General features: G+C 46.9%; 1 protein-coding gene and 1 long non-coding RNA gene across 5 annotated transcripts; both read left to right on the top strand.

Moving 5' to 3' along the window:
• Positions 1-93: 93 nt before the first annotated feature.
• Positions 94-21,417, top strand: LOC112218905 (CCR4-NOT transcription complex subunit 4). Of its 3 annotated transcripts, none has more exons than XM_042301807.1 (13): positions 94-339; positions 2,059-2,265; positions 2,908-3,105; positions 9,136-9,222; positions 11,023-11,124; positions 11,465-11,590; positions 12,134-12,261; positions 12,413-12,643; positions 15,968-16,025; positions 16,286-16,544; positions 17,137-17,691; positions 18,107-18,370; positions 18,810-21,417. In XM_042301807.1, exons 2-13 carry the CDS (start codon positions 2,092-2,094, stop codon positions 19,199-19,201), a joined length of 2,574 nt encoding a protein of 857 aa, XP_042157741.1. In that variant the 5' UTR covers positions 94-339; positions 2,059-2,091; the 3' UTR covers positions 19,202-21,417. The 3 variants fall into 3 exon arrangements, with proteins under 3 accessions (XP_042157741.1, XP_042157743.1, XP_042157742.1); XM_042301809.1 differs by having other exon boundaries at positions 18,107-18,367; XM_042301808.1 differs by having other exon boundaries at positions 2,091-2,265.
• Positions 14,580-15,134, top strand: LOC121840092. 2 transcript variants are annotated; one of them, XR_006079390.1, is made up of 3 exons: positions 14,580-14,774; positions 14,828-15,025; positions 15,088-15,134. It is a non-coding gene; the product is annotated as an uncharacterized LOC121840092 (long non-coding RNA). The 2 variants fall into 2 exon arrangements; XR_006079389.1 differs by lacking the exon at positions 15,088-15,134 and having other exon boundaries at positions 14,828-15,034.
• Positions 21,418-25,390: the final 3,973 nt, after the last annotated feature.

A 25,390-nucleotide genomic window follows, 5' to 3' on the forward strand; every position in this document is an offset into this window, starting at 1 on the left:
AGGTATGTTGACTGAAAATACAATTAACTATATTTCCCACAATGCACTGTTGATAACCTTCTGCGCCGCCGCAGTACGTACTGAATGCTTGCTTCATTCACTCCTCCCTATTTTAATGCTTGCTAAGATGGTGGTTAGAGCGTATCTTCTTTACAGATAAAAAAACAAAAACAAGAAAAGGACAAAACATCTATCAAGCTTTTTGAATTATAGCGCAATAATAAGCCTAACATAATCTCAAGTGTCTATACAAATCTGGACTGTTCAGAGACATCAGCAATCCCCGCCCAATTTGCTGTGACTGTCCATTTGGATTGGAATCCCTGTAATACGTACAGGGTAAGTAGCTAGCTAGTCGAAACTATTATTGTAACTGTCTGCTGGTAATTTCGTGGTAACATAACATTTAGCATGAACGAATGTATACAGTTTCTGCCTCAATGCGAATCATTTTTGCATTGACGCCTAGCTAGTTGTGGATTTAATCTAATGTCAATGGTTTACTGTGTCTTGAGTCTGTTAGCTCTCAAGCTAACGTTGGTAGGCCGCAGTCGCTAACTAGCCTAGATTCTGAAGTTAGCTTGTTTGCTAATGTTAGCCTCTTTAGCACTTTCGTTGGTTAACAAGCTGTCACTTTGTATTCACACGACAGTGCCTGTCATGTGAACGTTGGGTATTTACTCAAAGCAAAATGTCGAACGGACGGCATTTGACTCGTTGACTTGAGTCTTAATCCTATTTTTATTGTTTAGGCACCCGACCGGCTTTTTTTTGCGAGCTAACTAACATATGTTAACACAGGGGAGAATCATTGCAAACCATTAGCAGCATGCTAACGTTAATTACCTAGCTATTTGGCTTCATAGTATCAGTCATCTGACCATTGCTGCTTATAGTACTTGTATACCTGCATCATTTGTTGAGGGGAATGTTTGCTATGTCCGCTGTAGTTTAACAACGGATTTAAATATGTGTTTGAACTATTATATTGGAAAGTACCTAATGATAGTTGGTTAACTGGTGTTACCCATGAAGCTAACGTATCAGCTAGCTAGCTCACTGGTAGAGTGACTTCCAGTTTGCAATCTATTTCTATTAAAGACCAGCGCGAAATCCTCAACAAACCCCAAGATTCAATAGGCCTGTTTTTGAATCAGTCTTTGATCTATTACAGTTGACAGCTACAAGAAGGTACGCCCTCCTACTGTCTAAACAACATCACATAATGTGTTTGTGGCTGGCTGTCCTTACCACAATCTGCTACTTTCGTATCAAGCTGTTGCCAATTGACCTGTAACACAGGCAGAAGTTGGTGATGATCCTCATAACATTCAGCTTCGACTACTAAAATATTAAGACACCAGTACCACTAGTTAAGTGAGCAGGTCTGATTTAGGCCTACGTTTTGCGTTGTTACTAGTGTACTGTTAATGTTCTCCACTATCCAGGTTTCCGATCCAACCTTTTTAATGCAATTATGTCAGATAAAAAGTTTCTACAAGCTTGATGGAAACAGCAGATTTGTTGTTAAAAATATATTTTTTAAAGTCAACAAAACAAAATAAGCTACAAGAGGTGATCTTTTTGTGTCTGTAAAATTAATTATGTGAGAAATGAAGGTGTTTATGTGCAAATATTGATATAATAGCCATATCAAACTAACTTGATGGGAACACATCTCTGGATGGAAAAAAGTAAGATACGCATTTATGGGGATTTTTTAATATTTGCATGCAAATCTGTTTCCAATTGGATGGAAACCTATCAATTGTTGACCATTTATTTACCTACTTAGAAAATAGTCAAAATAGAGTCTGTGAGTAGCAGAATTTTCTTTCCAGTCTCTCTCCTATCTCATCTGCACATGAAAGGAAATGTCTATTTATTGCTGCACTTTTCAACAATGACTGTCCCTTTTTATCCATCTCATTGTTTCATGTATGTTTTTAATGTTTATTGTTGAATCCTGACTGCACAACATATTTCCCAATTGGGACAATTAAGATAACTTGATGTCTTACTAAAGCTCCCATCCCGTACTACGCTCCTCCCTCCCAGCCGTGACACCTGCTCCCTTCACCGTACCATAGGATGTCCCACAGCCCCGAGATGAAGGATGACTCTATGGAGTGCCCTCTGTGCATGGAGCCGCTGGAGATTGACGACGTCAACTTCTTCCCCTGCACCTGTGGCTACCAGATCTGCCGCTTCTGCTGGCACCGCATACGCACAGACGAGAACGGCCTCTGTCCCGCCTGCAGAAAGGTACGTAATCTATCCTAACCCCTAGCACTTCTACTGGCATTGCATCTGCACAGACGAGAACGACCTTTGCCCTGTCTGCAGAAAGGTCAATAACCTATCCTAACCCCTAGCCCTTCTGCTAGCACCGCATCTGAACAAACGAACGGCCTCTGCCCCGCCTGCAGAAAGGTACTTAACCTATCCTAACCCCCTAGCCTTTCTCCTACACTTCTGCTGGCACCGTGTCCGCACAGACGAGAACGACCTCTGCCCCGTCTGCAGAAAAAGGCTGGCTCGTTGGGGTTATGGTAATGTGACCTACAGTCTAGACCTACAGTCTAGTAAAGGGCTTTTCAACCCTGTTCCTGGAGAGCTACCCTCCTGTAGGTTTTCGTTTCAACCCCAGTTGTAACTAACCTGATTCAGCTTATCAACCAGCTAATTATTATAATCGGGTGCGCTTGATTACGGTTGGAACGAGAACCTACATGACAGTAGCGCTCCAGGAAACCGGGTTGGAGAGTACTGATCTAGTATAATGTAATACTACTTTATCCATCAGAGACAGAAGTGATTCTACTCAGCTCCTAACTCTCCCCAGAAGGATATACCTATAGTCTGTACAGGTGAGTTTACCTGTCTATCTCTGCTCCTACCATCCAGCCGTACCCGGAGGACCCTGCGGTGTACAAGCCCCTGTCACAGGAGGAGATCCAGAGGATAAAGAATGAGAAGAAGCAGAAACAGAACGAGAAGAAGCAGAAGGTGACAGAGAACAGGAAACACCTGGCCAGCGTCAGGGTGGTGCAGAGAAACCTGGTGTTTGTGGTCGGGCTCTCTCAAAGGCTCGCAGATCCAGAGGTGAGACACAATTGAGCTTACTACATTAATATACATTGAGTGTATATTAGATGTTCTTTCCATGACATTGACTGACCAGGTGAAAAGGATGATCCCGTATTGATGTCACTTGTTAAAACTGCCCCATGTAGATCCTGGGGCAGCAGGTTGGGCCAGTAACCAAAAGGTTGCTAGATTGAATCCCCGAGCTGACAAGGTAAAAATCTGTCATTCTGCCCCTGAACAAGACAGTTAACCCACTGTTCCTAGGCTGTCATTGTAAATAAGAATTTGTTCTTAACTGACTTGCCTAGTTTAATAAATAAAATGAAGGGGAGGAGACGGGTTAAATATTTTCTAAGCTTTGAGACAATTGAGACATGGATTGTGTATGTGTGCCATTCAGAAGGTGAAAGGGCAAGACAAAGTGAAGTGCCTTTGAATGTGGTATGGTAGTAGGTGCCAGGCAAACTGGTTTGTGTTAAGAACTGCAATGCTGCTGGGTTTTTCATGCTCAACAGTTTCCTGTGTGTATAAAGAACAGTCCATCACCCAATGGACATCCAGCCAACTTGACACAACTGTAGGAAGCATTGGGGTCAACATGGGCCAGCATTCCTGTGGAACGCTTTCAACACCTTGTAGAGTGCGTGTCCTGGTGAATTGAGGCTGTTCTGAGGGCAAAAGGGGAGGTGTTCCTAATGTTTGGAATACTCCGTGTAGATCTACTATATCAGTATTGTCCAATCAAATCAAATTTATTTGTAAAGCCCTTCGTACATCAGCTGATATCTCAAAGTGCTGTACAGAAACCCAGCCTAAAACCCCAAACAGCAAACAATGCAGATGTAGAAGCACAGTGGCTAGGAAAAACTCCCTAGAAAGGACAGAACCTAGGATGAAACCCAGAGAGGAACCAGGCTATGTGGGGTGGCCAGTCCTCTTCTGGCTGTGCCGGGTGGAGATTATAACAGAACATGGCCGAGATGTTCAAATGTTCATAGATGACCAGTACGGTCAAATAATAATAATCACCGTAGTTGTCGAGGGTGCAGCAAGTCAGCACCTCGGGAGTAAATTTCAGTTGGCTTTTCAGAGCCGATCATTCAGAGTATCTAGATCTTTTTTGTTAAGGTTGCAAAATTCCAGCTAACTTTCCAGAAATTGGGTATCCTACCACTAGGATTTTTGGAAAACCTGGGAAAATTGTGAGTTTCCTGAATTTTGCAACCCTAGTTGAAATACCCTTTCTTGAGGATTTTCCTCTTGAAGCCTCACCGACCCAAAGGTGAGTCCATCATCGATAGTGTAGGAGACATATAGGTAATTCGTTTTTTTTTAGGATGTCTATATTTTCTCATCTGATTTCAGACAAATGCCATAGGTTTCTTCTGTAAGTAACGTGATATACTATCCCATTCCTTCTTCAGTTAACCCATGCATACCTTTTTTTTTTTTACCTGGGAAATGTTTTTTTTTTTTTTGCTGCTTATGTGCAGAGTACATGGTTTTATTGTAGAGTATTTGATGTTCACAGATGCCGGTGGAGATCAAAAGCACTTAGCACATTGTTTGGAAATAGTTTTTAACACGTCGCGTTAAATCTACTGAAGTCCCCACCCCATCCCCCACACACTTTGCTTCAGTCATTTTTAAAGGGACACTGTGAGATTTCGAGACTTGGGGTTGTATTTCTCATAGAGATGTATAGAGGTCACAATTGTTGTATCTGTCCCATTATGGTGTCCGTGGGAAATCCCATTGAGACGGATACAACATTGCGATCTCTGTACATCTCTATGCTACAATGGGACAGAAAATGAGGAAGTGGATAGCCATAAAAATGTATATATATTATCAGTATAACGTATGAATTTATAAAATATTGATTACTATGTGTAGATTATTAGCATTAATAAATAACTACCCCAGCTTTACAGTAGTTAGATTTATTTTCCTGCTTTTGAAAGGAGCTGGCTACTGTACCGGGAGACTTCCAGCAATTGCCCTAAGCTAACGTCAATCATCTCAACTGCACACAGAGACATACAAATTGTATCCATGAGTTGTTCACTCCAACCCTGTTCCTGGAGAGCTACCATCCTGTAGGTTTTCACTCCAACCCTAGTTTAACACACCTGACTCTAATAATTAGTTGGTTGATAAGCTGAATCAGGTTAGTTACAATTGGGGTCTGAGTTAAAACCTGAAGGGGGGTTGCTCTCCAGGAACAGGGTCGGAGTGAACCTGAAGGAGGGGTTGCTCTCCAGGAACAGGGTCAGGTGTACCTGAAGGAGGGGTTGCTCTCCAGGAACAGGGTCAGGTGTACCTGAAGGAGGGGTTGCTCTCCAGGAACAGGGTCGGGGTGAACCTGAAGGAGGGGTTGCTCTCCAGGAACAGGGTCGGGGTGAACCGGAAGAAGGGGTTGCTCTCCAGGAACAGGGTCGGGGTGTACCTGAAGGAGGGGTTGCTCTCCAGGAACAGGGTCGGGGTGTACCTGAAGGAGGGGTTGCTCTCCAGGAACAGGGTACCTGAAGGGGGGTGTACCTGAAGGGGGTTGCTCTCCAGGAACCGGGGTGAAGGAGGGGTTGCTCTCCAGGAACAGGGTCGGGGTGAACCGGAAGGAGGGGTTGCTCTCCAGGAACAGGGTCGGGGTGAAGGAGGGGTTGCTCTCCAGGAACAGGGTCGGGGTGAACCGGAAGGAGGGGTTGCCCTCCAGGAACAGGGTCGGGGTGAACCGGAAGGAGGGGTTGCCCTCCAGGAACAGGGTCGGGGTGAAGGAAGGGGTTGCCCTCCAGGAACAGGGTCGGGGTGAACCGGAAGGAGGGGTTGCCCTCCAGGAACAGGGTCGGGGTGAACCGGAAGGAGGGGTTGCCCTCCAGGAACAGGGTCGGGGTGAACCGGAAGGAGGGGTTGCCCTCCAGGAACAGGGTCGGGGTGAACCGGAAGGAGGGGTTGCCCTCCAGGAACAGGGTCGGGGTGAACCGGAAGGAGGGGTTGCCCTCCAGGAACAGGGTCGGGGTGAACCGGAAGGAGGGGTTGCCCTCCAGGAACAGGGTCGGGGTGAACCGGAAGGAGGGGTTGCCCTCCAGGAACAGGGTCGGGGTGAACCGGAAGGAGGGGTTGCCCTCCAGGAACAGTGTCTGGGTGAACCGGAAGGAGGGGTTGCCCTCCAGGGTCGGGGGTGCGGAAGGAGGGGTTGCCCTCCAGGAACAGGGTGAACCGGAAGGAGGGGTTGCCCTCCAGGAACAGTGTCTGGGTGAACCGGAAGGAGGGGTTGCCCTCCAGGGTCGGGGTGAACCGGAAGGAGGGGTTGCCCTCCAGGAACAGGGTCAGGGTGAACCGGAAGGAGGGGTTGCCCTCCAGGAACAGGGTCGGGGTGAACCGGAAGGAGGGGTTGCCCTCCAGGAACAGGGTGAACCGGAAGGAGGGGTTGCCCTCCAGGAACAGGGTCGGGGTGAACCGGAAGGAGGGGTTGCCCTCCAGGAACAGGGTCGGGGTGAACCGGAAGGAGGGGTTGCCCTCCAGGAACCGGGGTGAACCGGAAGGAGGGGTGCCCTCCAGGAACAGGGTCGGGGTGAACCGGAAGGAGGGGTTGCCCTCCAGGAACAGGGTCGGGGTGAACCGGAAGGAGGGGTTGCCCTCCAGGAACAGGGTCGGGGTGAACCGGAAGGAGGGGTTGCCCTCCAGGAACAGGGTCGGGGTGAACCGGAAGGAGGGGTTGCCCTCCAGGAACAGGGTCGGGGTGAACCGGAAGGAGGGGTTGCCCTCCAGGAACAGGGTCGGGGTGAACAGGGGTTGCCCTCCAGGAACAGGGTCGGGGTGAACCGGAAGGAGGGGTTGCCCTCCAGGAACAGGGTCGGGGTGAACCGGAAGGAGGGGTTGCCCTCCAGGAACAGGGTGAACCGGAAGGAGGGGTTGCCCTCCAGGAACAGGGTCGGGGTGAACCGGAAGGAGGGGTTGCCCTCCAGGAACAGGGTCGGGGGTGAACCGGAAGGAGGGGTTGCCCTCCAGGAACAGGGTCGGGGGTGAACCGGAAGGAGGGGTTGCCCTCCAGGAACAGGGTCGGGGTGAACCGGAAGGAGGGGTTGCCCTCCAGGAACAGGGTCGGGGTGAACCGGAGGGGTTGCCCTCCAGGAACAGGGGGGTGAACCGGAAGGAGGGGTTGCCCTCCAGGAACAGGGTCGGGGTGAACCGGAAGGAGGGTTGCCCTCCAGGAACAGGGTCGGGGGTGAACCGGAAGGAGGGGTTGCCCTCCAGGAACAGGGTCGGGGTGAACCGGAAGGAGGGGTTGCCCTCCAGGAACAGGGTCGGGGTGAACCGGAAGGAGGGTTGCCCTCCAGGAACAGTGTCTGGGTGAACCGGAAGAGGGGTTGCCCTCCAGGAACAGTGTCTGGGTGAAGGAAGGGGTTGCCCTCCAGGGTCGGGGTGAACCGGAAGGAGGGGTTGCCCTCCAGGAACAGGGTCGGGTGAACCGGAAGGAGGGGTTGCCCTCCAGGAACAGTGTCTGGGTGAACCGGAAGGAGGGGTTGCCCTCCAGGGTCGGGGTGAACCGGAAGGAGGGGTTGCCCTCCAGGAACAGGGTCAGGGTGAACCGGAAGGAGGGGTTGCCCTCCAGGAACAGGGTCGGGGGTGAACCGGAAGGAGGGGTTGCCCTCCAGGAACAGGGTCGGGGGTGAACCGGAAGGAGGGGTTGCCCTCCAGGAACAGGGTCGGGGTGAACCGGAAGGAGGGGTTGCCCTCCAGGAACAGGGTCGGGGTGAACCGGAAGGAGGGGTTGCCCTCCAGGAACAGGGTCGGGGTGAACCGGAAGGAGGGGTTGCCCTCCAGGAACAGGGTCGGGGTGAACCGGAAGGAGGGGTTGCCCTCCAGGAACAGGGTCGGGGGTGAACCGGAAGGAGGGGTTGCCCTCCAGGAACAGGGTCGGGGTGAACCGGAAGGAGGGGTTGCCCTCCAGGAACAGGGTCGGGGTGAACCGGAAGGAGGGGTTGCCCTCCAGGAACAGGGTCGGGGTGAACCGGAAGGAGGGGTTGCCCTCCAGGAACAGGGTCGGGGTGAACCGGAAGGAGGGGTTGCCCTCCAGGAACAGGGTCGGGGTGAAGGAGGGGTTGTCCAGGAACAGGGTGAGGACCTCCAGGAACAGTGTCTGGGTGAACCGGAAGGAGGGGTTGCCCTCCAGGAACAGTGTCTGGGTGAACCGGAAGGAGGGGTTGCCCTCCAGGAACAGGGTCGGGGTGAACCGGAAGGAGGGGTTGCCCTCCAGGAACAGTGTCTGGGTGAACCGGAAGGAGGGGTTGCCCTCCAGGGTCGGGGTGAACCGGAAGGAGGGGTTGCCCTCCAGGGTCGGGGTGAACCGGAAGGAGGGTTGCCCTCCAGGGTCGGGGTGAACCGGAAGGAGGGGTTGCCCTCCAGGAACAGGGTCGGGGTGAACCGGAAGGAGGGGTTGCCCTCCAGGAACAGGGTCGGGGTGAACCGGAAGGAGGGTTGCCCTCCAGGAACAGGGTCGGGGTGAACCGGAAGGAGGGGTTGCCCTCCAGGAACAGGGTGAACCGGAAGGAGGGGTTGCCCTCCAGGAACAGTGTCTGGGTGAACCGGAAGGAGGGGTTGCCCTCCAGGAACAGGGTCGGGGTGAACCGGAAGGAGGGGTTGCCCTCCAGGAACAGTGTCTGGGTGAACCGGAAGGAGGGGTTGGGGTCCAGGGTCGGGGTGAACCGGAAGGAGGGGTTGCCCTCCAGGGTCGGGGTGAACCGGAACAGGGTGAACCGGAAGGAGGGGTTGCCCTCCAGGAACAGGGTCGGGGTGAACCGGAAGGAGGGGTTGCCCTCCAGGAACAGGGTCGGGGTGAACCTGAAGGAGGGGTTGCTCTCCAGGAACAGGGTCGGAGAGCCCTGCTTTAAGTAGTTGGACAAAGATATTCAGAATTTCTTCTCACTATTCTGTTACTTGATCATATTTCCGGTCTACTGACCTAGCTATATTTGTTTTCCCTCAACTGTATTTATGAAGCTTTGTTTGTAAAAAATGGCTCCATCTCTATTCATTTCTGCACAGGTTCTAAAAAGGCCAGAGTATTTTGGGAAGTTTGGGAAAATACACAAGGTGGTCATCAACAACAGCACATCATATGCAGGTTCACAGGTAAGAACTGGTTCTTTGTGGCTCACTTGGGAGGAGGGTAGCACACTTAGGTTGGTAATGGAGAACAGTTGTGGGTTCTATCACCATAGGGTTCACATACTAAAATATATACAGTACCAGTCAAAAGTTTAGACGCACCTACTCATTCAAGAGTTTTTCTTTATTTTTACTATTTTCCACATTGTAGAATAATAGTGAAGACTTCAAAACTATGAAATAACACACTTGGAATCATGTAGTAACCAAAAAAGTATAAAACAAATCAAGATGTATTTTGTATTCTTCAAAGTAGCCACCATTTGCCTTGATGACCGCTTTGCACACTCTTGGCATTCTGTCAACCAGCTTGACCTGGAATGCTTTACCCACCGTCTTGAAAGGGGTTCCCACATATGCTGAGCACTTGTTGTCTGCTTTTCCTTGACTCTGCAGTCCAACTCATCCTAACCATCTCAATTGGGTTGAGGTTGGGTGATTCTGGAGGCCAGGTCATCTGATGCAGCACTCATCACTCTCCTTCTTGGTCAAATAGCCCTTACACAGCCTGGAGGTGTGTTTTGTGTTATTGTCCTGTTGAAAAACAAATGATAGTCCCACTAAGCGCACACCAGATGGGATGGCGTATCGCTGCAGAATGCTGTGGTAGCCATGCTGGTTAGGTGTGCCTTGAATTCTAAATAATTCACTGACAGTGTCACCAGTAAAGCCCCATCACATCTCCTCCTCCATGCTTCACGGTGGCAACCACATGTGAAAATCATCCTTTCACCTAATCTGCGTCTCACAAAGACACGGCGGTTGGAACCAAAAATCTACAATTTGGACTCATCAGAACAAAGGACAGATTTCCACCGGTCTTAAGTCCATTTTTTTTGTTTCTTGGCCCAAGCAAGTATCCTCTTCTTATTGGTGTCCTTTAGAAGTGGTTTATATGCTGCAATTCTACCATGAAGGTCTGCTTCACACAGTCTCCTCAGAACAGTTGATGTTGAGATGTGTCTGTTACTTGAACTCTGTGACGCATTTATTTGGGCTGCAATTTCTGAGGCTCGTAACTTTAATGAACTTGTACTCTGCAGCAGAGGTAACTCTGGGTTTTCCTTTCCTGTGGTGGTCCTCATGAGAGCCAGTTTCATCATAGCTCTTGGTTTTTGCGACTACACTTGAAACGTTCAAAGATCTTGAAATTTTCAGAATTGACTGACCTTCGTGTTTTAAAGTAGTGATGGACTGTCCTTTCTCTATACTTATATGAGCTGCTCTTGGCATAATATGGACTTGGTATTTTACCAAATAGGGCTATCTTCTGTATACCACACCTACATTGTCACACAATTGATTGGCTCAATGCATTAAGAAGGAAAGAATTTGGAATTTAACTTTTAACAAGGTAGGCCTGTTAATTGAAATGCATTCCAGGTGACTACCTCGTGAAGCTGGTTGAGAGAATGCCAAGAGTGTGCAAAGCGGTCATCAAGGTTACTTTGATGAATCATAGATTTAACACATTTGGTTACTACATGATTCAATATGTGTTAGTAAATATTTTTGATATCTTCACTATTTTTCTGCAATGTAGAAAAAAATTAAGACAAACGCTTGAATGGGTAGGTGTCCAAACTTTCGGCTGGTACTGTTCCAAACTCACTGTACTGTCAATTACTTTGGAGAAAAGTCAGATCATAAAAAGTGGGATTGAATTCAAAAGTGGGTTCCTCTCAATACATCTCTTACAAAGCAGTGTGTTTTCTTATGACCTATTCTGATTATTATTATTATTATAACTTTTCTGATCCACAGGGTCCAAGTGCCAGTGCCTATGTCACCTATATCCGCTCTGAAGACGCCCTCAGAGCAATACAATGTGTAAACAATGTAGTGGTGGACGGCAGAACACTCAAGGTGACCGAAACAGACATTCAGGGCCAGTTTCTTGGACAAAAATTAAACCAAATCCTGGATAACAATTCTCAATGGAGAAATTCCATTGAAGGTGCATTTTAGTCCAGGACAAAGCTTAATCTGTCTGGGAAACTGGTCCTAGAAGTAACTGTTTGTAGACTTATTGTAAGATCGTACTTTGTTTGATAACGTTCCTTATCTTAAATGCTATATGACCTTTGTCTTAGATATGTAATAATATGATTTAGAGGGCAACAACTGAAGAGAACATTTGTCAAGTACATTTTCACTGAGCTCTCCTTTCTGTATTTAAAATAATGTATTTTTAAAAAAAATACAGGCTTCTTTAGGTACAACAAAATACTGCAGTTACTTCCTCAAAAGCATGCAGTGTCCCAAACCAGACTGTATGTATCTACATGAGCTGGGGGACGAGGCGGCTAGCTTTACTAAAGAGGAGATGCAGGTAACAAATCCTTTTTTTTCCTTCCTGTGTGATTTGTTGGTGGGTGAATAGAGATGCCTAACAACTTTCTCTTGACGTCATGTACTGTTGTTGCCTGTGTGTATACCTTGTCGCAGGTTAGATACCTTGTCGCAGGTTAGATACCTTGTCGCAGGTTAGATCGCAGGTTAGATACCAGGTTAGATACCTTGTCGCAGGTTAGATACCTTGTCGCAGGTTAGATACCTTGTCGCAGGTTAGATACCTTGTCGCAGGTTAGATCTTGTTCTTTTATTTCCTTTTGGATGTTTTAGTATCTGCCTTTTCCATGTTCTTACTTCAAGTGACTTTGGACCTCAGTATTAATGTTACTTGAAGCTAGCCTGGTCCCAGATCTGGATGTGCTGTATAGCCAATTCCTAATGTCGTTGTCATGCTAGATCTGGGTCTAGGTGGAAGCTGCGACACAGTTGAATTGAGTAGGTGTCTGTGGTGAACAGTGGGAGCGTTGTGTGTTTATGATTCACTGCTTAAATGACTTAACGTTATTATGTTTGTCCTTAGGCTGGGAAACACCAAGAATACGAGCAAACACTACTCCAGGACCTCTACAAAATGAACCCAAGCTTTCTACAAACGTCACCGTGTGCAGGGGAAAAGTCAAAAAGCAGATCTTCAAATTCTACACACAGGTATGTTTGGTATTTTGGCTTCCCCCTATCTACCCAACAGTAAATATTTGCCCCGGAGGCTGTGGCACTAACCGCTTGACCACCTTAGGCTTCTATCGATTTCCACCACACAACATCTCTTTATTAGATGTTTGTCCATTTATCACAACAGACCCAACAATGGCAAAGATGGGTGGCCGATTCTATCTGGGTACGGTGGCAAACTGGCCAATGGCCTGTCAGAGGACAGGAAGTCTCCTCCGTTGCTAGACTGCTGCCTGGACCCAGAGGGCATGACCTCCGATGGGTTAGGACTTGGCCTGGGGCTGGACACCGAGCTGGGGATGTCGTCTGGTCAGGGTGCTGCCCTGTCCCCCTTCTCCTCTAACTGTGACAGCAACAGGTAATATGGAACAGGGCTTCTCAAACCTTTTGGGTAATGGACCAATTTTGTGAAAGCACCCCTTCATAATCAGAACATTACTTGAGTGCCATTTTAACAAATAGCCTACAAGGAATTTTTTACTATGACTTCTGCATTACATGGCCAGGCGAACCAAGTCTCAGCCCCGGGGAAGGAACATTTTTAAAAGGCCCACATTTTACCATCGGAGAGAAAATAATGCAGATTTAAAGCGAATTTCCTGTAATTCTACACTTTTTGCCATTAGGCAGAGAGAACTTTGCAGTTTTTAAAACTTAAATTACAGTGTAGTTAAGTACAAAAAAATGCTTTTTTTAATTAAATGGGGGAGGGAATAGTATTGAGTTGTAAAAATGGATAATTGGAGTACGTACTGTGGATATCAATATGTCTGTGAGCCTCCGAGGCCATGTTGCCCAGAGTTAAGAACATACATTATAGATTAATATTACACAATTCAAATATATTGCATGGATCCCTTGGCCAAAATTCTCTTTTTGTAATATTAATTTTAATAAATTGTGTGTGGATGGATATAGATTGAGAGATCTGGCCACAGACCCCCTGCAGAACCTGGATCCCACTTTGAGAACCCCTGATATCCAGTGCCTTCAGAAAGTATTCATACCCCTTGACTTATTCCACATTTTGTTGTTACAGCCTCAATTCAACATGGGTACTCCATAGTGACAATGAAAACATGTTTTTAAAAATTGGTGCAAATTTATTGAAAATTTAAATGCATAAATATCTAATTTACATAAGTATTCACAATCCTGAATCATCTTTGGCAGTGATTTACAGCGTTCTTGGTAAATCTCTTAGAGCATTCCACAACTGGATTATACACTTATTTGCCTATTTATTATTTTATAAATTCTTCAAGCTCTATCAAATTGGTTGTTGATCATTGCTGGACAACCATTTTCAGGTATTAACATAGATTTTCAAGTAGATTTAAATCAAAACTGTAACTCGGCCACTCGGGAACATTAGCTGTTTTCTTGGTAAGCATCTCCAGTGTAGATTTTGCCTTGTGTTTTAGGTTATTGTCTTGCTGAAAGGTAAATTCATTCCCCGTTTTTGTTGGAAAGCAGACTGTACCAGGTTTTCCTCTAGGATTTTGCCTGTGCTTAGCTCCATTCAGTTTTTTTTTTTTCTTATCCTGAAAAACTCGCCATTCCTTTAAAGATTACAAGCATACCCATAACATTATGCAGCCACCACTATGCTTGAAAATATGTGGTGGTACTCAGTAATGTGCTGTATTGGATTTGTCCCATGCAGCCACCACTATGCTTGAAAATATGTAGTGGTACTCAGTAATGTGCTGTATTGGATTTGTCCCAAACATAACACTTTGTATTCAGGACAAAAGGGAATTGCTGACCATGTTTGTTTTTGCAGTATTACCTTAGTGCCTTATTGCAATCAGGCTGCATGTTTTGTAATAGTTTTTTCCTGTAAAGCCTTCCTTTTCACTGTCATTTAGGTTAGTATTGTTGAGTAACTAAAATGTTGTTGATCCATCCTCAGTTTTCTCCTATCACAGCCATTCAACTCTGTTTTAAATTCACCATTTAACCTCATGGTGAAATCCCTGAAATTGTGAGGCATTGGAAAACCTCCCTGGTCTGCGTGGTTGAATCTGTTTGAAATTCACTGCTCAACTGAGGGACCTTACAGTTATCTGTATGTGTGGGGTACAGAGATGAGGTAGTCATTAACTGTGCCTAGTACAGAGATGAGGTAGTCATTAACTGTGCCTAGTACAGAGACGAGGTAGTCATTAACTGTGCCTAGTGCAGAGACGAGGTAGTCATTAACTGTGCCTAGTGCAGAGACGAGGTAGCCATTAACTGTGCCTAGTGCAGAGACGAGGTAGCCATTAACTGTGCCTAGTGCAGAGGAGGTAGCCATTAACTGTGCCTAGTGCAGAGACGAGGTAGCCATTAACTGTGCCTAGTGCAGAGACGAGGTAGCCATTAACTGTGCCTAGTGCAGAGACGAGGTAGCCATTAACTGTGCCTAGTGCAGAGACGAGGTAGCCATTAACTGTGCCTAGTGCAGAGACGAGGTAGCCATTAACTGTGCCTAGTGCAGAGACGAGGTAGCCATTAACTGTGCCAGTTAGCCATTAACTGTGCCTAGTGCAGAGACGAGGTAGCCATTAACTGTGCCTAGTGCAGAGACGAGGTAGCCATTAACTGTGCCTAGTGCAGAGACGAGGTAGCCATTAACTGTGCCTAGTGCAGAGACGAGGTAGCCATTAACTGTGCCTAGTGCAGAGACGAGGTAGCCATTAACTGTGCCTAGTGCAGAGACGAGGTAGCCATTAACTGTGCCTAGTGCAGAGACGAGGTAGCCATTAACTGTGCCTAGTGCAGAGCAGAGCCATTAACTGTGCCTAGTGCAGAGACGAGGTAGCCATTAACTGTGCCTAGTGCAGAGACGAGGTAGCCATTAACTGTGCCTAGTGCAGAGAGGTAGCCATTAACTGTGCCTGTGCCTAGCCATTAACTGTGCCTAGTGCAGAGACGAGGTGCCATTAACTGTGCCTAGTGCAGAGACGAGGTAGCCATTAACTGTGCCTAGTGCAGAGACGAGGTAGCCATTAACTGTGCCTAGTGCAGAGACGAGGTAGCCATTAACTGTGCCTAGTGCAGAGACGAGGTAGCCATTCAAAAATCATGTTAAACACTATTATTGCACACAGTCCATGCAACTTATTATGTGACTTGTGAAGCACACTGTTACTCCTGAACTTATTTAAGCCATAACAGTTTGAATACTTATTGACTCAAGACATTTTAACTTAATTTAAATTTTAAATTAATTTGTAAAAACATTATTCCACTTTGATTATGGGTTATTGTATGTAGGCCAGTGACCAAAAAAAATCTACATTTGATCAATTTTAAGTTCAGACTTTAACACAACAAAATGTGTAAAGTCAAGGGTGAGACTACTTTCTGAAGGCACTGTAGAAGAATAAGACTTTAGTCCATTTTTACAATAACAGAGATGTTGACATGTCACAGGCAATATATACTGGAGGGTTAAACCAAGCTTACTGAGAAGGCAGGCAGTACTATTCTGTACTGCATGGTTACACATTCACTATAGTTGTTGGAAACGTGTTGAAAAGGGCTGTGTGAAGAGAGAATCCAAGCCAGCCCTAGTTTGGTTCAGGTCAGCACAATAAAGTGAAAAGGCTATAACTCACAGGCCAAACGGGTCTCCTTTTGGTCTGTTTTAAATGCTGGTGGTGGGTCATGAAGATCATAGTCTGTTTCTCTTTAGTCCCAGCGACAACCCTCCGGAATCAATAAGTATGGTGAATGGAGAGACCTTACAACAGGTACGAAGACCTTTACTAATGACTTAATGTAGAAGTACAGAAATGTTTTAACCTTTTCTACATGTGTTTTCAAGATTTGTATAAGTATATAGATAATTACTATATTACATGAAGAACATGTTGATGTTATTTAGGGAAATGATTGTTAAATATATGTATACACTTTCTTCTGAGCCATTTCAAATATAGCTGATTTTATTTCTTACAAATGTTACATTGTCACAGACATTACCAATGTCTCCCCCCCCCCCTCTCTCCAGATGCCTAACAGTGAGTCCCCCTCTCCTCCGGGGCTGACCAGACCCCCGAGCAGTCTGGTGGTTCCTATCAGTGTAGTGGACCTCACCGCCCGCTCTCCCTTCGAGGGGGCTGCTGCAGAGTCCCAGTCGCTCTTCTCAGACAACAGTAACTTCAGACAACCCAACCCTATCCCGTCTGGCCTGCCCCCCTTTCCTAACACACCTAGAGGGGGATCCGACTGGCCCATGACCCCTGAACCACAGAGCCTCTTCACATCAGGTGGGTTGTGTGGGGTAGACACTGACACACACACACACTGTTTAGTAGACAATGCTTCCTTTAACAGTGCAGTGTCGCCTCCCGGGTGGAGCAGTGGTCTAAGGCACTGCTGTGCCACCAGAGACACTGGGTTCGTGCCCAGGCTATGTCGCAACAGGGAGGCCCATTTGGCGGTGCACAATTGGCCTAGCGTCATCCGGGTTAGGGAGGGTTTGGCCGGTAGGGATGTCCTTGTCTCATCGAGCACTAGCGACCCCTGTGGCGGAACGGGGGCAGTGCACGCTAACCAGGTCGCCAGGTGCACGGTGTTTCCTCTGACACATTGGTGCGGCTAGCTTTCGGGTTGGATGCGCATTGGGTCAAGAAGCAGAGCGGTTGGGTTGTGTTTCGGAGGACGCATGACTCTTGACCTTCGCCTCGCCTAAGTCTGTACAGGAGTTGCAGCGATGAGACAAGATTGTAACTACTAACAATTGGACACAACAAAACAAGGGGTGAAAACAAAAGGTGAAAAAAAACAGTGCAGTGTCTGCTCCACTGCGTTTCAGCTTTGAAACATAACCACTAGATAAGTTTTCTCTCCCTTCCCCAGACACAATACTGGTCTCGTCCTCCACAGACTGGCAGGCGGCCTTCGGCTTCGGCTCCTCATCCAAGACACAACAGCAGGACGACGACCTAGGCTTTGACCCCTTCGACATCACGAGGAAGGCCCTGGCTGACCTCATAGAGAAGGAGCTGTCAGTCCAGGACCAGCCCAGTCCGCTGGGGTCCCCCGGCCCCTTCAGCCTCCACCACCCCGGGTCCCACCACGGCCTTCACCTGCCCCCCTCCAACCCCAACCATTTCCCCAGTAGCCTTGGACCTCCACCCCGCCTCTCTCAGCTCCACCACAGGCAAATCTATAGTTCCTTTAGTTTCCCTGGTTCCCAGAGTCAGAGTAGTCATCATGGTGGAAGTCAGGCTGCCCAGGCCGCCACAGCCTCTCGGCATCCCTGGATGGACATTTCTCCCTCGGCACGCAGCAATAATCACCTCTCACACTTGAACCACTCGGCCAACGCTGGAGGGGGACACGGAAACTTCCTGGACTTGAGCATGCCTCCTCAGCGCCACAGTACAGGGCTGGGAGGGATCCCCATATCAGGTAGGTTGTTATAAGACCCTGGCTCTGTCTTCTTGGAGTGTTGAGATTAGGAGTAAGTTATGTCTTGTCTCAATTCAGGAAGTAAACAAAAATTGAAATGAGCATTTCAGTTTAAATCCTGAATGGACTGAATTGAAATTCAGTTGACCCCAACCTATTTGAGTCATGTTTAATACAGTCTGTCCAGTAGGACTGTAACAAGCATTGAATGTCAAAACATGTCATCGTTTTGCCGATTTTTCTCCCATGTTTCCTGCAAGGTCAAAATGACAAATTTACATGTAGATGTAGTTCTGTGTTTTGGCCACAAGATGGCGGTCCAAAGCCACCTGTGAAGGTGTGGATTCATAAAATCTGTATTAAATGAAGCAAATCAGCACTGCTTATTTTCTAATTAAATATGTTTTCTCTCTAGAAAGCAGCTGTTCTATAGATGGCCTCAATGTGAAAGAATGGCAGGCTGGCCTGAGAGCTCTCCTCCCCAACATTAACATCAACTTTGGCGGTCTCCCCAACTCCTCCTCTTCCTCCTCCTCCTCCTCGTCCTCCAGTGTGAACCACATCGGGCGGCCCAACCACCTGGGGGGTCCTGGGGGGCTAAATGGGCCAGGGGGGCTATCACACAGCCTCAGCTGGGACGGTCCGGCCAGCTGGATGGACCCAGCCATCATCACAGGTAGTGAGTAACCCCAGACGTATTTATTACACGGGTACAATGCGATGATGATAATGACTTTATTCTGTCATATAACATGCGGATATTTAACAACTATTTACACTAACTTATTAAGATAGGCTTGAAAGTGTTATAAGCAGAGTTGGACATGTTATCTTTATTTAGCCAGGATACTCTACTCACCAACAATAGTCACTGTTTTCCAGGGAGATCTGTAGACTGCACTAAAGATACTAAATGGAAGTGGGTCTCCATGGTTTCTCCAGCTGGTCCCGAGGGCTCCCTCTGGGTACACGTTTTGGTTTTTGCCCTAATCAAAGGCTGATGAGTTGGCTATTTTGAATCTGCTGTGTGGTGCTAGGGCAAAAACCAAAGCATGCAGAGTTTGGGAAACTCTGTCCTACAGTTCCCACTCACTCATCCATCTCTCTCCTCTCTTCAGGCATCCCAGCCTCGACAGGTAACAGTTTAGACCTTTTCCAAGAGGACCAGAACCCTCCCCACTGGCTCAAGTCCCTCCAGGCCCTGACAGAGATGGACGGTCCTGCCCTGCCTAGCTCCTCTCTCCCCCAGCAGCCCCAGAACCAACAGCACCTGTCCCTCCACAGCCACCACCACGGCCTCCTAGACCAGGCTGCCTCACACCCACACCTCCCCCTCCACCACAGAGCTGGCTCCGGCTGGGCCCCTTACCTTCCCAGCCTGGCCCAACCCACACAGGCCAACCCCAGCCAATTTCACAGCCCTCCCCCAGGCTTCCAGACAGCCTTCAGACCCCCAGGCCAGAGCGCTACCGAGCTGCTAAACAGTACCACCGCCGGAGACCGACACTAAAGACAGATTACAGCAGTGTCCCAACCCGATACAGATAGTGTACACACACCAATCTGCAGATTATCAAATTATGAAGAATTATTAGCTAACAAAATAACAAGGCTGCTTTCTTTGTCCTTTAAACTTCTATCTTTTTGTTCTGTTCTGACGGCCTGTTTTTTTCTCTTTTTTTCTTTCCCCGTGTCACATGACATGCATTGCTAGGTACCCTCCCTTTTGGTCTGCCACCGACCAAGTCAATGCCTTACTGTGAGCTCCAGTAGTCAGGGGTGGGTTCAGTAGTTGTGAAACATTTTGAAAAACGGAAAGTGTTTCTTATTGGACAGATAAATCCATGTAGTCCCTGCCGGTTTCACTTAGTTTTCTTTCGTTTGGTGCATAATGAATATGACCCAGGTGAATTGTTTGGGATCAGACACTGCTGTGAGCTTCACTTGAGGTCCGTTCTTTATGATCTAGACGAGCACGGAGAACAGGAGCAGTACTAGGTTTGGTGACGCCGAAGTCGATAACTACAAAACGCACAGGAAACAAGATTAACGTGTGTAATTTTAAGAAGTTAACTCGTGATATGAAATGGATGAAAGAAGTGAAGTCATGATTACTCTTTGAGGATGAAGCAACCAAATGAATGGAAAATCTTGCTCTTAAAGCTTTGCCCTAAATACTCATCAACCCCACTTTCAACAGAACAGAAGGCCTGGATGAAACTCTACGCTCCCTCGCTGCAGAGAAGCCCTGGAGTGGTTCACATTGGGCATGTGACAAAATGCCTCAGTTTAACGGTTTAACAGGTTGAGAATCTTTCGAGAACTATTGTTGAGGGACTTGTTGTAGTTGGTTCAGATGACAGGAAGTTCTGCAGACAGAGATGGGCGGACTAAGACGTTAGGAGGGGTGAGTTGAGGGCACAGGTAGGCTATACATGCTACGGTTTCCATGTTAGACACACGGTCACAATGGTGACGTTCCAGGCCGACTAGATTGTAGTCCTGCTGCACTCAATGCAGCAACCAATGATCGACCTTTGAAGTCGGTGTCAGACTGCTATATCATATGTGGTTAGCTGAGAACTGATCAGCTTTAGCTGATTTAACTGGTTAGCTGAGAACACCTATCAACGCGTTGTGAGATCTGGCAGGCGACTGCAATGTAGTCTGCCTGGAATGCGCCCAGCCAATGACTTGTCTCATGCAGGTCATTAAAACCAACGTTCATCCCTTTGGGGTCAGGGGTCATGGTGCCCCGTCCTGTAGTAGAGGGAAGATTCAGTTGAACCTCTGTATCAGAGGAAGTAGCACCACCTAACAGGAGGGCTGGCCGACTGGTTAAAGAGTCTCGCCACTGTTCGCTGGTCGGAAGAAGAATAGGTCAAGACTCGTGATACCAGACCTCGGCACGTTAACTGCTAATTCTGGTGAAACGGAGCGGTTGGCGTCGAGGCTAGGGGGAAAAAAGTACAGTATTTAAAAACTGTTGGGAGTATTACAGGCTAATACTGGGACATCCTGAAACCAGGATTTGGTCTTATACACAGTGCCACTGTGTGGCACCTCCAGTAGCTAAACCCTTATCAGGAGAACTACCAGAAAGCAGACAAAACAGAGAAATGAAGGGGTTGATGAAAAGGCTTCCAAGATATGCAGGTCAAAACTAATACTAATAAGGGTAGCCAATAGCGTTACAAGTTTACACCTTGTTAGACCCGTGAGGGCTTTCAACGAGGCCTTACCATGAATTAATGAGAGGCGCTTGAGTGATTGGGAAATGGTGTCAAGATGTTCTGATATGTATCTGTATAAAACGTCTGAGAATGGAAATAATGCAATGTGATATCGTAAAGTGCTACAAGACAAGCTGACAAACGACGGCTTGTAATTTAGTCCAAGGAGCTCTCTGCCTTCCTCTGGGCCAAGAGAATTAATAACCTCTCCTCCCTTCAGACTCTTTCTTTTTAGTCTTAACTCATGATCTCTCCATCTTTCTCTCTCTCTCTCTCTTGCTCTGTTCATCGCTCCCTCTTTCTCCTGCTGTCCCCTATTAAAAACAGTATTCACCAGAAACAAGAACTGATCCAGGAGAAGCCAACGGTCAGTCGTACTACCGTGGTTTTGAACATGATGCTGAGTTAAACACTCATTGAGGAGCTTAAAGGAATTGAACTGTCCTCTGCAGGTCTGGAAAAAGAAACCTTAAATAAAATGGAAAAACCCCTCTCTTTGTTTCACAGATTCACACTTTGTCACGTTTCCTTGTCGTTAGAACAGTCAATGTAATACTTTAAAGTGTCATAACATGTTGATTCAACCAGTGTTACAACTCGTAGGGTCTGTTTCCTGGGCACGGATTAAATCCTATCCTGGACTAAAACCCTATTTCAATGGAGAATGTCCATTTGAGCATGCTTTCTACTACAGCACTAGATTTGTTCTGCGCCTGGGAAACAGATCCCTAATGTTTCTGATGTAACGTCAGCTTGATTTCCACAGTGCGAAGACCTGCATTTTAAGACCAGTAGAAAATTTGAATGATCTTAAATGTGACACCACAAACTCAAGTCAATCAATCATTACTTAAATGTTAAAGAGAGACATTTCTTCAGGACTGTATTTTTACTTTCTCTCCACTAGGGGGCAGAGTCTTCTCTCCCTGCTGAGGCTCTGCAACCCAAATTTAGGTTGTATCCCAAATGGCCCGCTATTCCGTATATAGTGCACTACTTTTGACCAGAGCCCTGTATTGTACTACATAGGGAATAGGATGCTGTTTGAAACGGAGACCCTGTCTCCCCGACAACAGTTGGGAGAGCTCAGTGGGATTTTGACGCTCAGGTACTGAAGGTTATCTCTAAGTACATTGCGTCTTCGTTGTTTATCACCTGTAAAACCCCTGTAATTGTTTTTAATTCTGTCCCAACTGATATCAAATTGACATTGTCCTACATTGATTTATTGACTTTGAAAAGCTGGCAGGAGTATGTGGCCAGCTAGATGGTGCTCTCAGACCTGAGGGTTTGTCTGAGAGGTAGGGGTGTGTGTGTTCTTGCATACTGTATGCAGTCCTCACCCACCTCCTGTGCAGTGCAACCTGTTCCACGCAGCCAGCCAGCCTATGCAGTACTATGTGGCTACCTGCAGCAGAATAGCAGTGTACTGCTATAGCTCACTGTCCTGTAGGACCTCTGACAGATTAAAGGCAACACTGGGGGAAACTGATCCTGTGACATCACTACTGTCAGTTATGTACTGTGGCGACAGAATCCCGGTGTGACTTCAACACCTCACGCTGGTAGAATAATGTTTACCGTTTATAATTGAATCAATGTCTTCGTATTAGTTACATGAGGGATAGTCAAGGATATGCTAATGCATCATGACTTTTATAAGAGTCCAACACTTGTTTTACTTAATGTCTTTTCTGTGAGATCTCACCCCATGCGTTCATTCACGGACTGCGGTGACAAAATTGTAATGTTAGGTTATTCTTCTTGCCTCTGGGTGTTTGATGAATGAATGTCTCTACTGTTCATGAATTAGTTTAATCCAAAGCAAGGTTAAAAGGGCATGAATCCAACATTGTCCCTGTTACCTGTGGTCTTCCCAGTGTGATTTTATTTTTTTCAAACCCCAGGCTTCTAGAATGTTGTTCTGAACCTTCTTCAACATCTTCCTAGGAGTTAAATCAGTCAGGCAAGTCAGAGATAATCAAGGTTATGCTAATGAATCACAATATGAGAATCCAACCTTGTCCATAAGTTACCTATGGTCTTCCCTGACTGTGTGGCTTACACCACCTCGTGCAGCCATGTTGTTTACCCTCGTACCTAAAGCTGTACCTTTTAATGTCCTCTTATGTAAATGCAGTGTTACTTTCTGAGGCAAAGGTTATGCTAATGAATCACAATATGAGAATCCAACCTTGTCCATAAGTTACCTATGGTCTTCCCAGTCTGTGTGGCTTACACCACCTCGTGCAGCCATGTTGTTTACCCTCGTACCTTTAATGTCCTCTTATGTAAATGCAGTGTTACTTTCTGAGGCAAAGGTTATGCTATGAATCCAACGTCGTCCATAATGTGACCTCTGGTCTTCCCACTGGGACTTATACACGCCGCTGGGAATATACTTAGCTATATTTATCATTTTCACGGGAGGCAAAGCAGTGTTTGTTATCCTCTTCTATTTGCCTCTGGTCTGCTGGGGATTGTGACTGGTTGTTCCTCTTGGAGGTGAGGTGTTTCCTGGCCGGGGTGGCTGGAGCTGTCCTCTGATACTAGCCCCCAGGGTACTAAAGTCAGCCCGGCATTAGGTGTTGCTCAATACTGTCAGCCTTATAACAATAAAAAGTTGTAGATCCGTAGTTAAACGCTTACAGTGATTTTTTTTTGGGGGGGGGTCACAGCGCAGGCCAAGTGATTTAGGGCTGGGGAGGCTGGAGGTTAGAAATGCCCTCTGAGACAAGTCCCTCGGCTCCCACTGATGTCTGGCCCCTAGGGCCTGCACGGCCATCCCAGCACTGACCCCACGGACCAGCCCAGTCCCTATAGCCGGCCAGGTGCTGAGGAGACAGTACCAGTTAACAGAGGAAGGTGAGTCGGTGAATAATGCAGACAGCCAGCAGATTCTGGGGCAGTGACAATGAGTCAGCAACACAGAGGCAGTAGAGGGGGAGGCACTGCTCTCTCTCACTACTGTGTTGCCCATTGGACACACAGGCACTTACCACACAGACAAGCAGGAAAATAGAGTGCTTTCACACAGCAAGCACTTCACATACTCACAGCTGAAGTGATATTGCACAATGTATGCCTGATATGTATATAGGAATTATAAATATTATGTATATACAGGTTTTCATGAATGATTTGTAATAAATAACTATTACCTGTAGTGGAAAGTAAATATAGCTGGGGAGTCACAGGGTCAGGAAAGTCAGTGTAGGAAATCCAATATGGAGTGTGTTCGTAAATTCAAACTGGAGTGCCAGAGTGCATTCTGGGTGTTCGTAAATGCAGAGCGTTCAGAGCCACACTGGACGCTCTGGTCGAGGAGTCGGGCTGATCGGAGCGTTCTGACCTCACAACCGCAGTCAAGCACCCAAGCTAACTGGCTAACGTTGGCTAGCTTTCTAGCTACACCCAGACACATAATGAGAGAACACCTCACTCTGACCATTTTACTCTCCCTAGCAGAGCTGGTTGGGCTGTTTTCATGTTATCCAGAGCGTTGGTGATTAACTGCTGCTGCCAACAATTTAATTGCCTTTTTTTTTGCCAACGTTTACTGACACCGGTCATATTCAACGGGGGTTGAGCGTTTGTAAATTCATCAGTTATTCTGCGCTCTGGCACACTCAGACGAGAGTGCTCTGAAATCAGATTAGATAACCAGAGAGAATTTACAAACACACCCATTGTTTTTTTATTTTATATAACTTCTGTGTATGAGTTGGCAGGGTTGGCTAATCAGATTCCTCTAGTTAGCTTTTGTCTTGGGCAGGGCCAGGTAGAGAATATGCTATTTTGAGTGGTGATTACAAGCTGGCTACTTTTAAGTGTTCAAACAAATTAAAAATGATTGATTAACCTATTAATTTCCAGAATTTGCTGAAATAGTGTATTCACGCTAGTTACTGTAGTGCTGCTTGCTATGGGAGTACTACAGGAACGAAGCGGTGGGTGGTAATGCATGTATAACAGTAACGGACATAGAGATTAATCATACTCTAATTATGCCATCGTTGTTAGCATTATCTTGGGGAGATGACAGGTTTTTTTGCTTGCAGCAAAGAAAAAGCTTCTGATCTGGGAATGTTGTTGAGTATCAATCTCTCACATACATACACAGCAGTCACAGCAGTCACTTACAATGCTGAAACCCAGGTTTCCCTGCTTCCTAGAGGGACTGCTTGTTGCAGAGTGGAGGGTGTACTCTCTCTCTCTCTCTAGCTGCAGAGTGGAGGGTGTACTCTCTCTCTCTAGTTGCAGAGTGGAGGGTGATCTCTCTCTCTCTCTAGCTGCAGAGTGGAGGGTGTACTCTCTCTCTCTCTAGTTGCAGAGTGGGGGTGTACTCTCTCTCTCTCTAGTTGCAGAGTGGAGGGTGTACTCTCTCTCTCTCTCTAGTTGCAGAGTGGAGGGTGTACTCTCTCTCTCTAGCTGCAGAGTGGAGGGTGTACTCTCTCTCTAGTTGC

This window comes from Oncorhynchus tshawytscha, linkage group LG19 (genome assembly GCF_018296145.1).
Source record: "Oncorhynchus tshawytscha isolate Ot180627B linkage group LG19, Otsh_v2.0, whole genome shotgun sequence".
In the NCBI taxonomy this organism is placed as follows: domain Eukaryota; kingdom Metazoa; phylum Chordata; class Actinopteri; order Salmoniformes; family Salmonidae; genus Oncorhynchus; species Oncorhynchus tshawytscha.

Excerpts from the sequence above, each read along its gene's own strand:
- LOC112218905 (XM_042301807.1), top strand. The coding sequence starts at position 2,092 with ATGTCCCACAGCCCCGAGATGAAGGATGACTCTATGGAGTGCCCTCTG. Across the intron at positions 11,125-11,464 it reads TGGACGGCAGAACACTCAAG|GCTTCTTTAGGTACAACAAA; the intron begins GTGACCGAAACA and ends AAAAAAATACAG. Across the intron at positions 11,591-12,133 it reads TTACTAAAGAGGAGATGCAG|GCTGGGAAACACCAAGAATA; the intron begins GTAACAAATCCT and ends GTTTGTCCTTAG.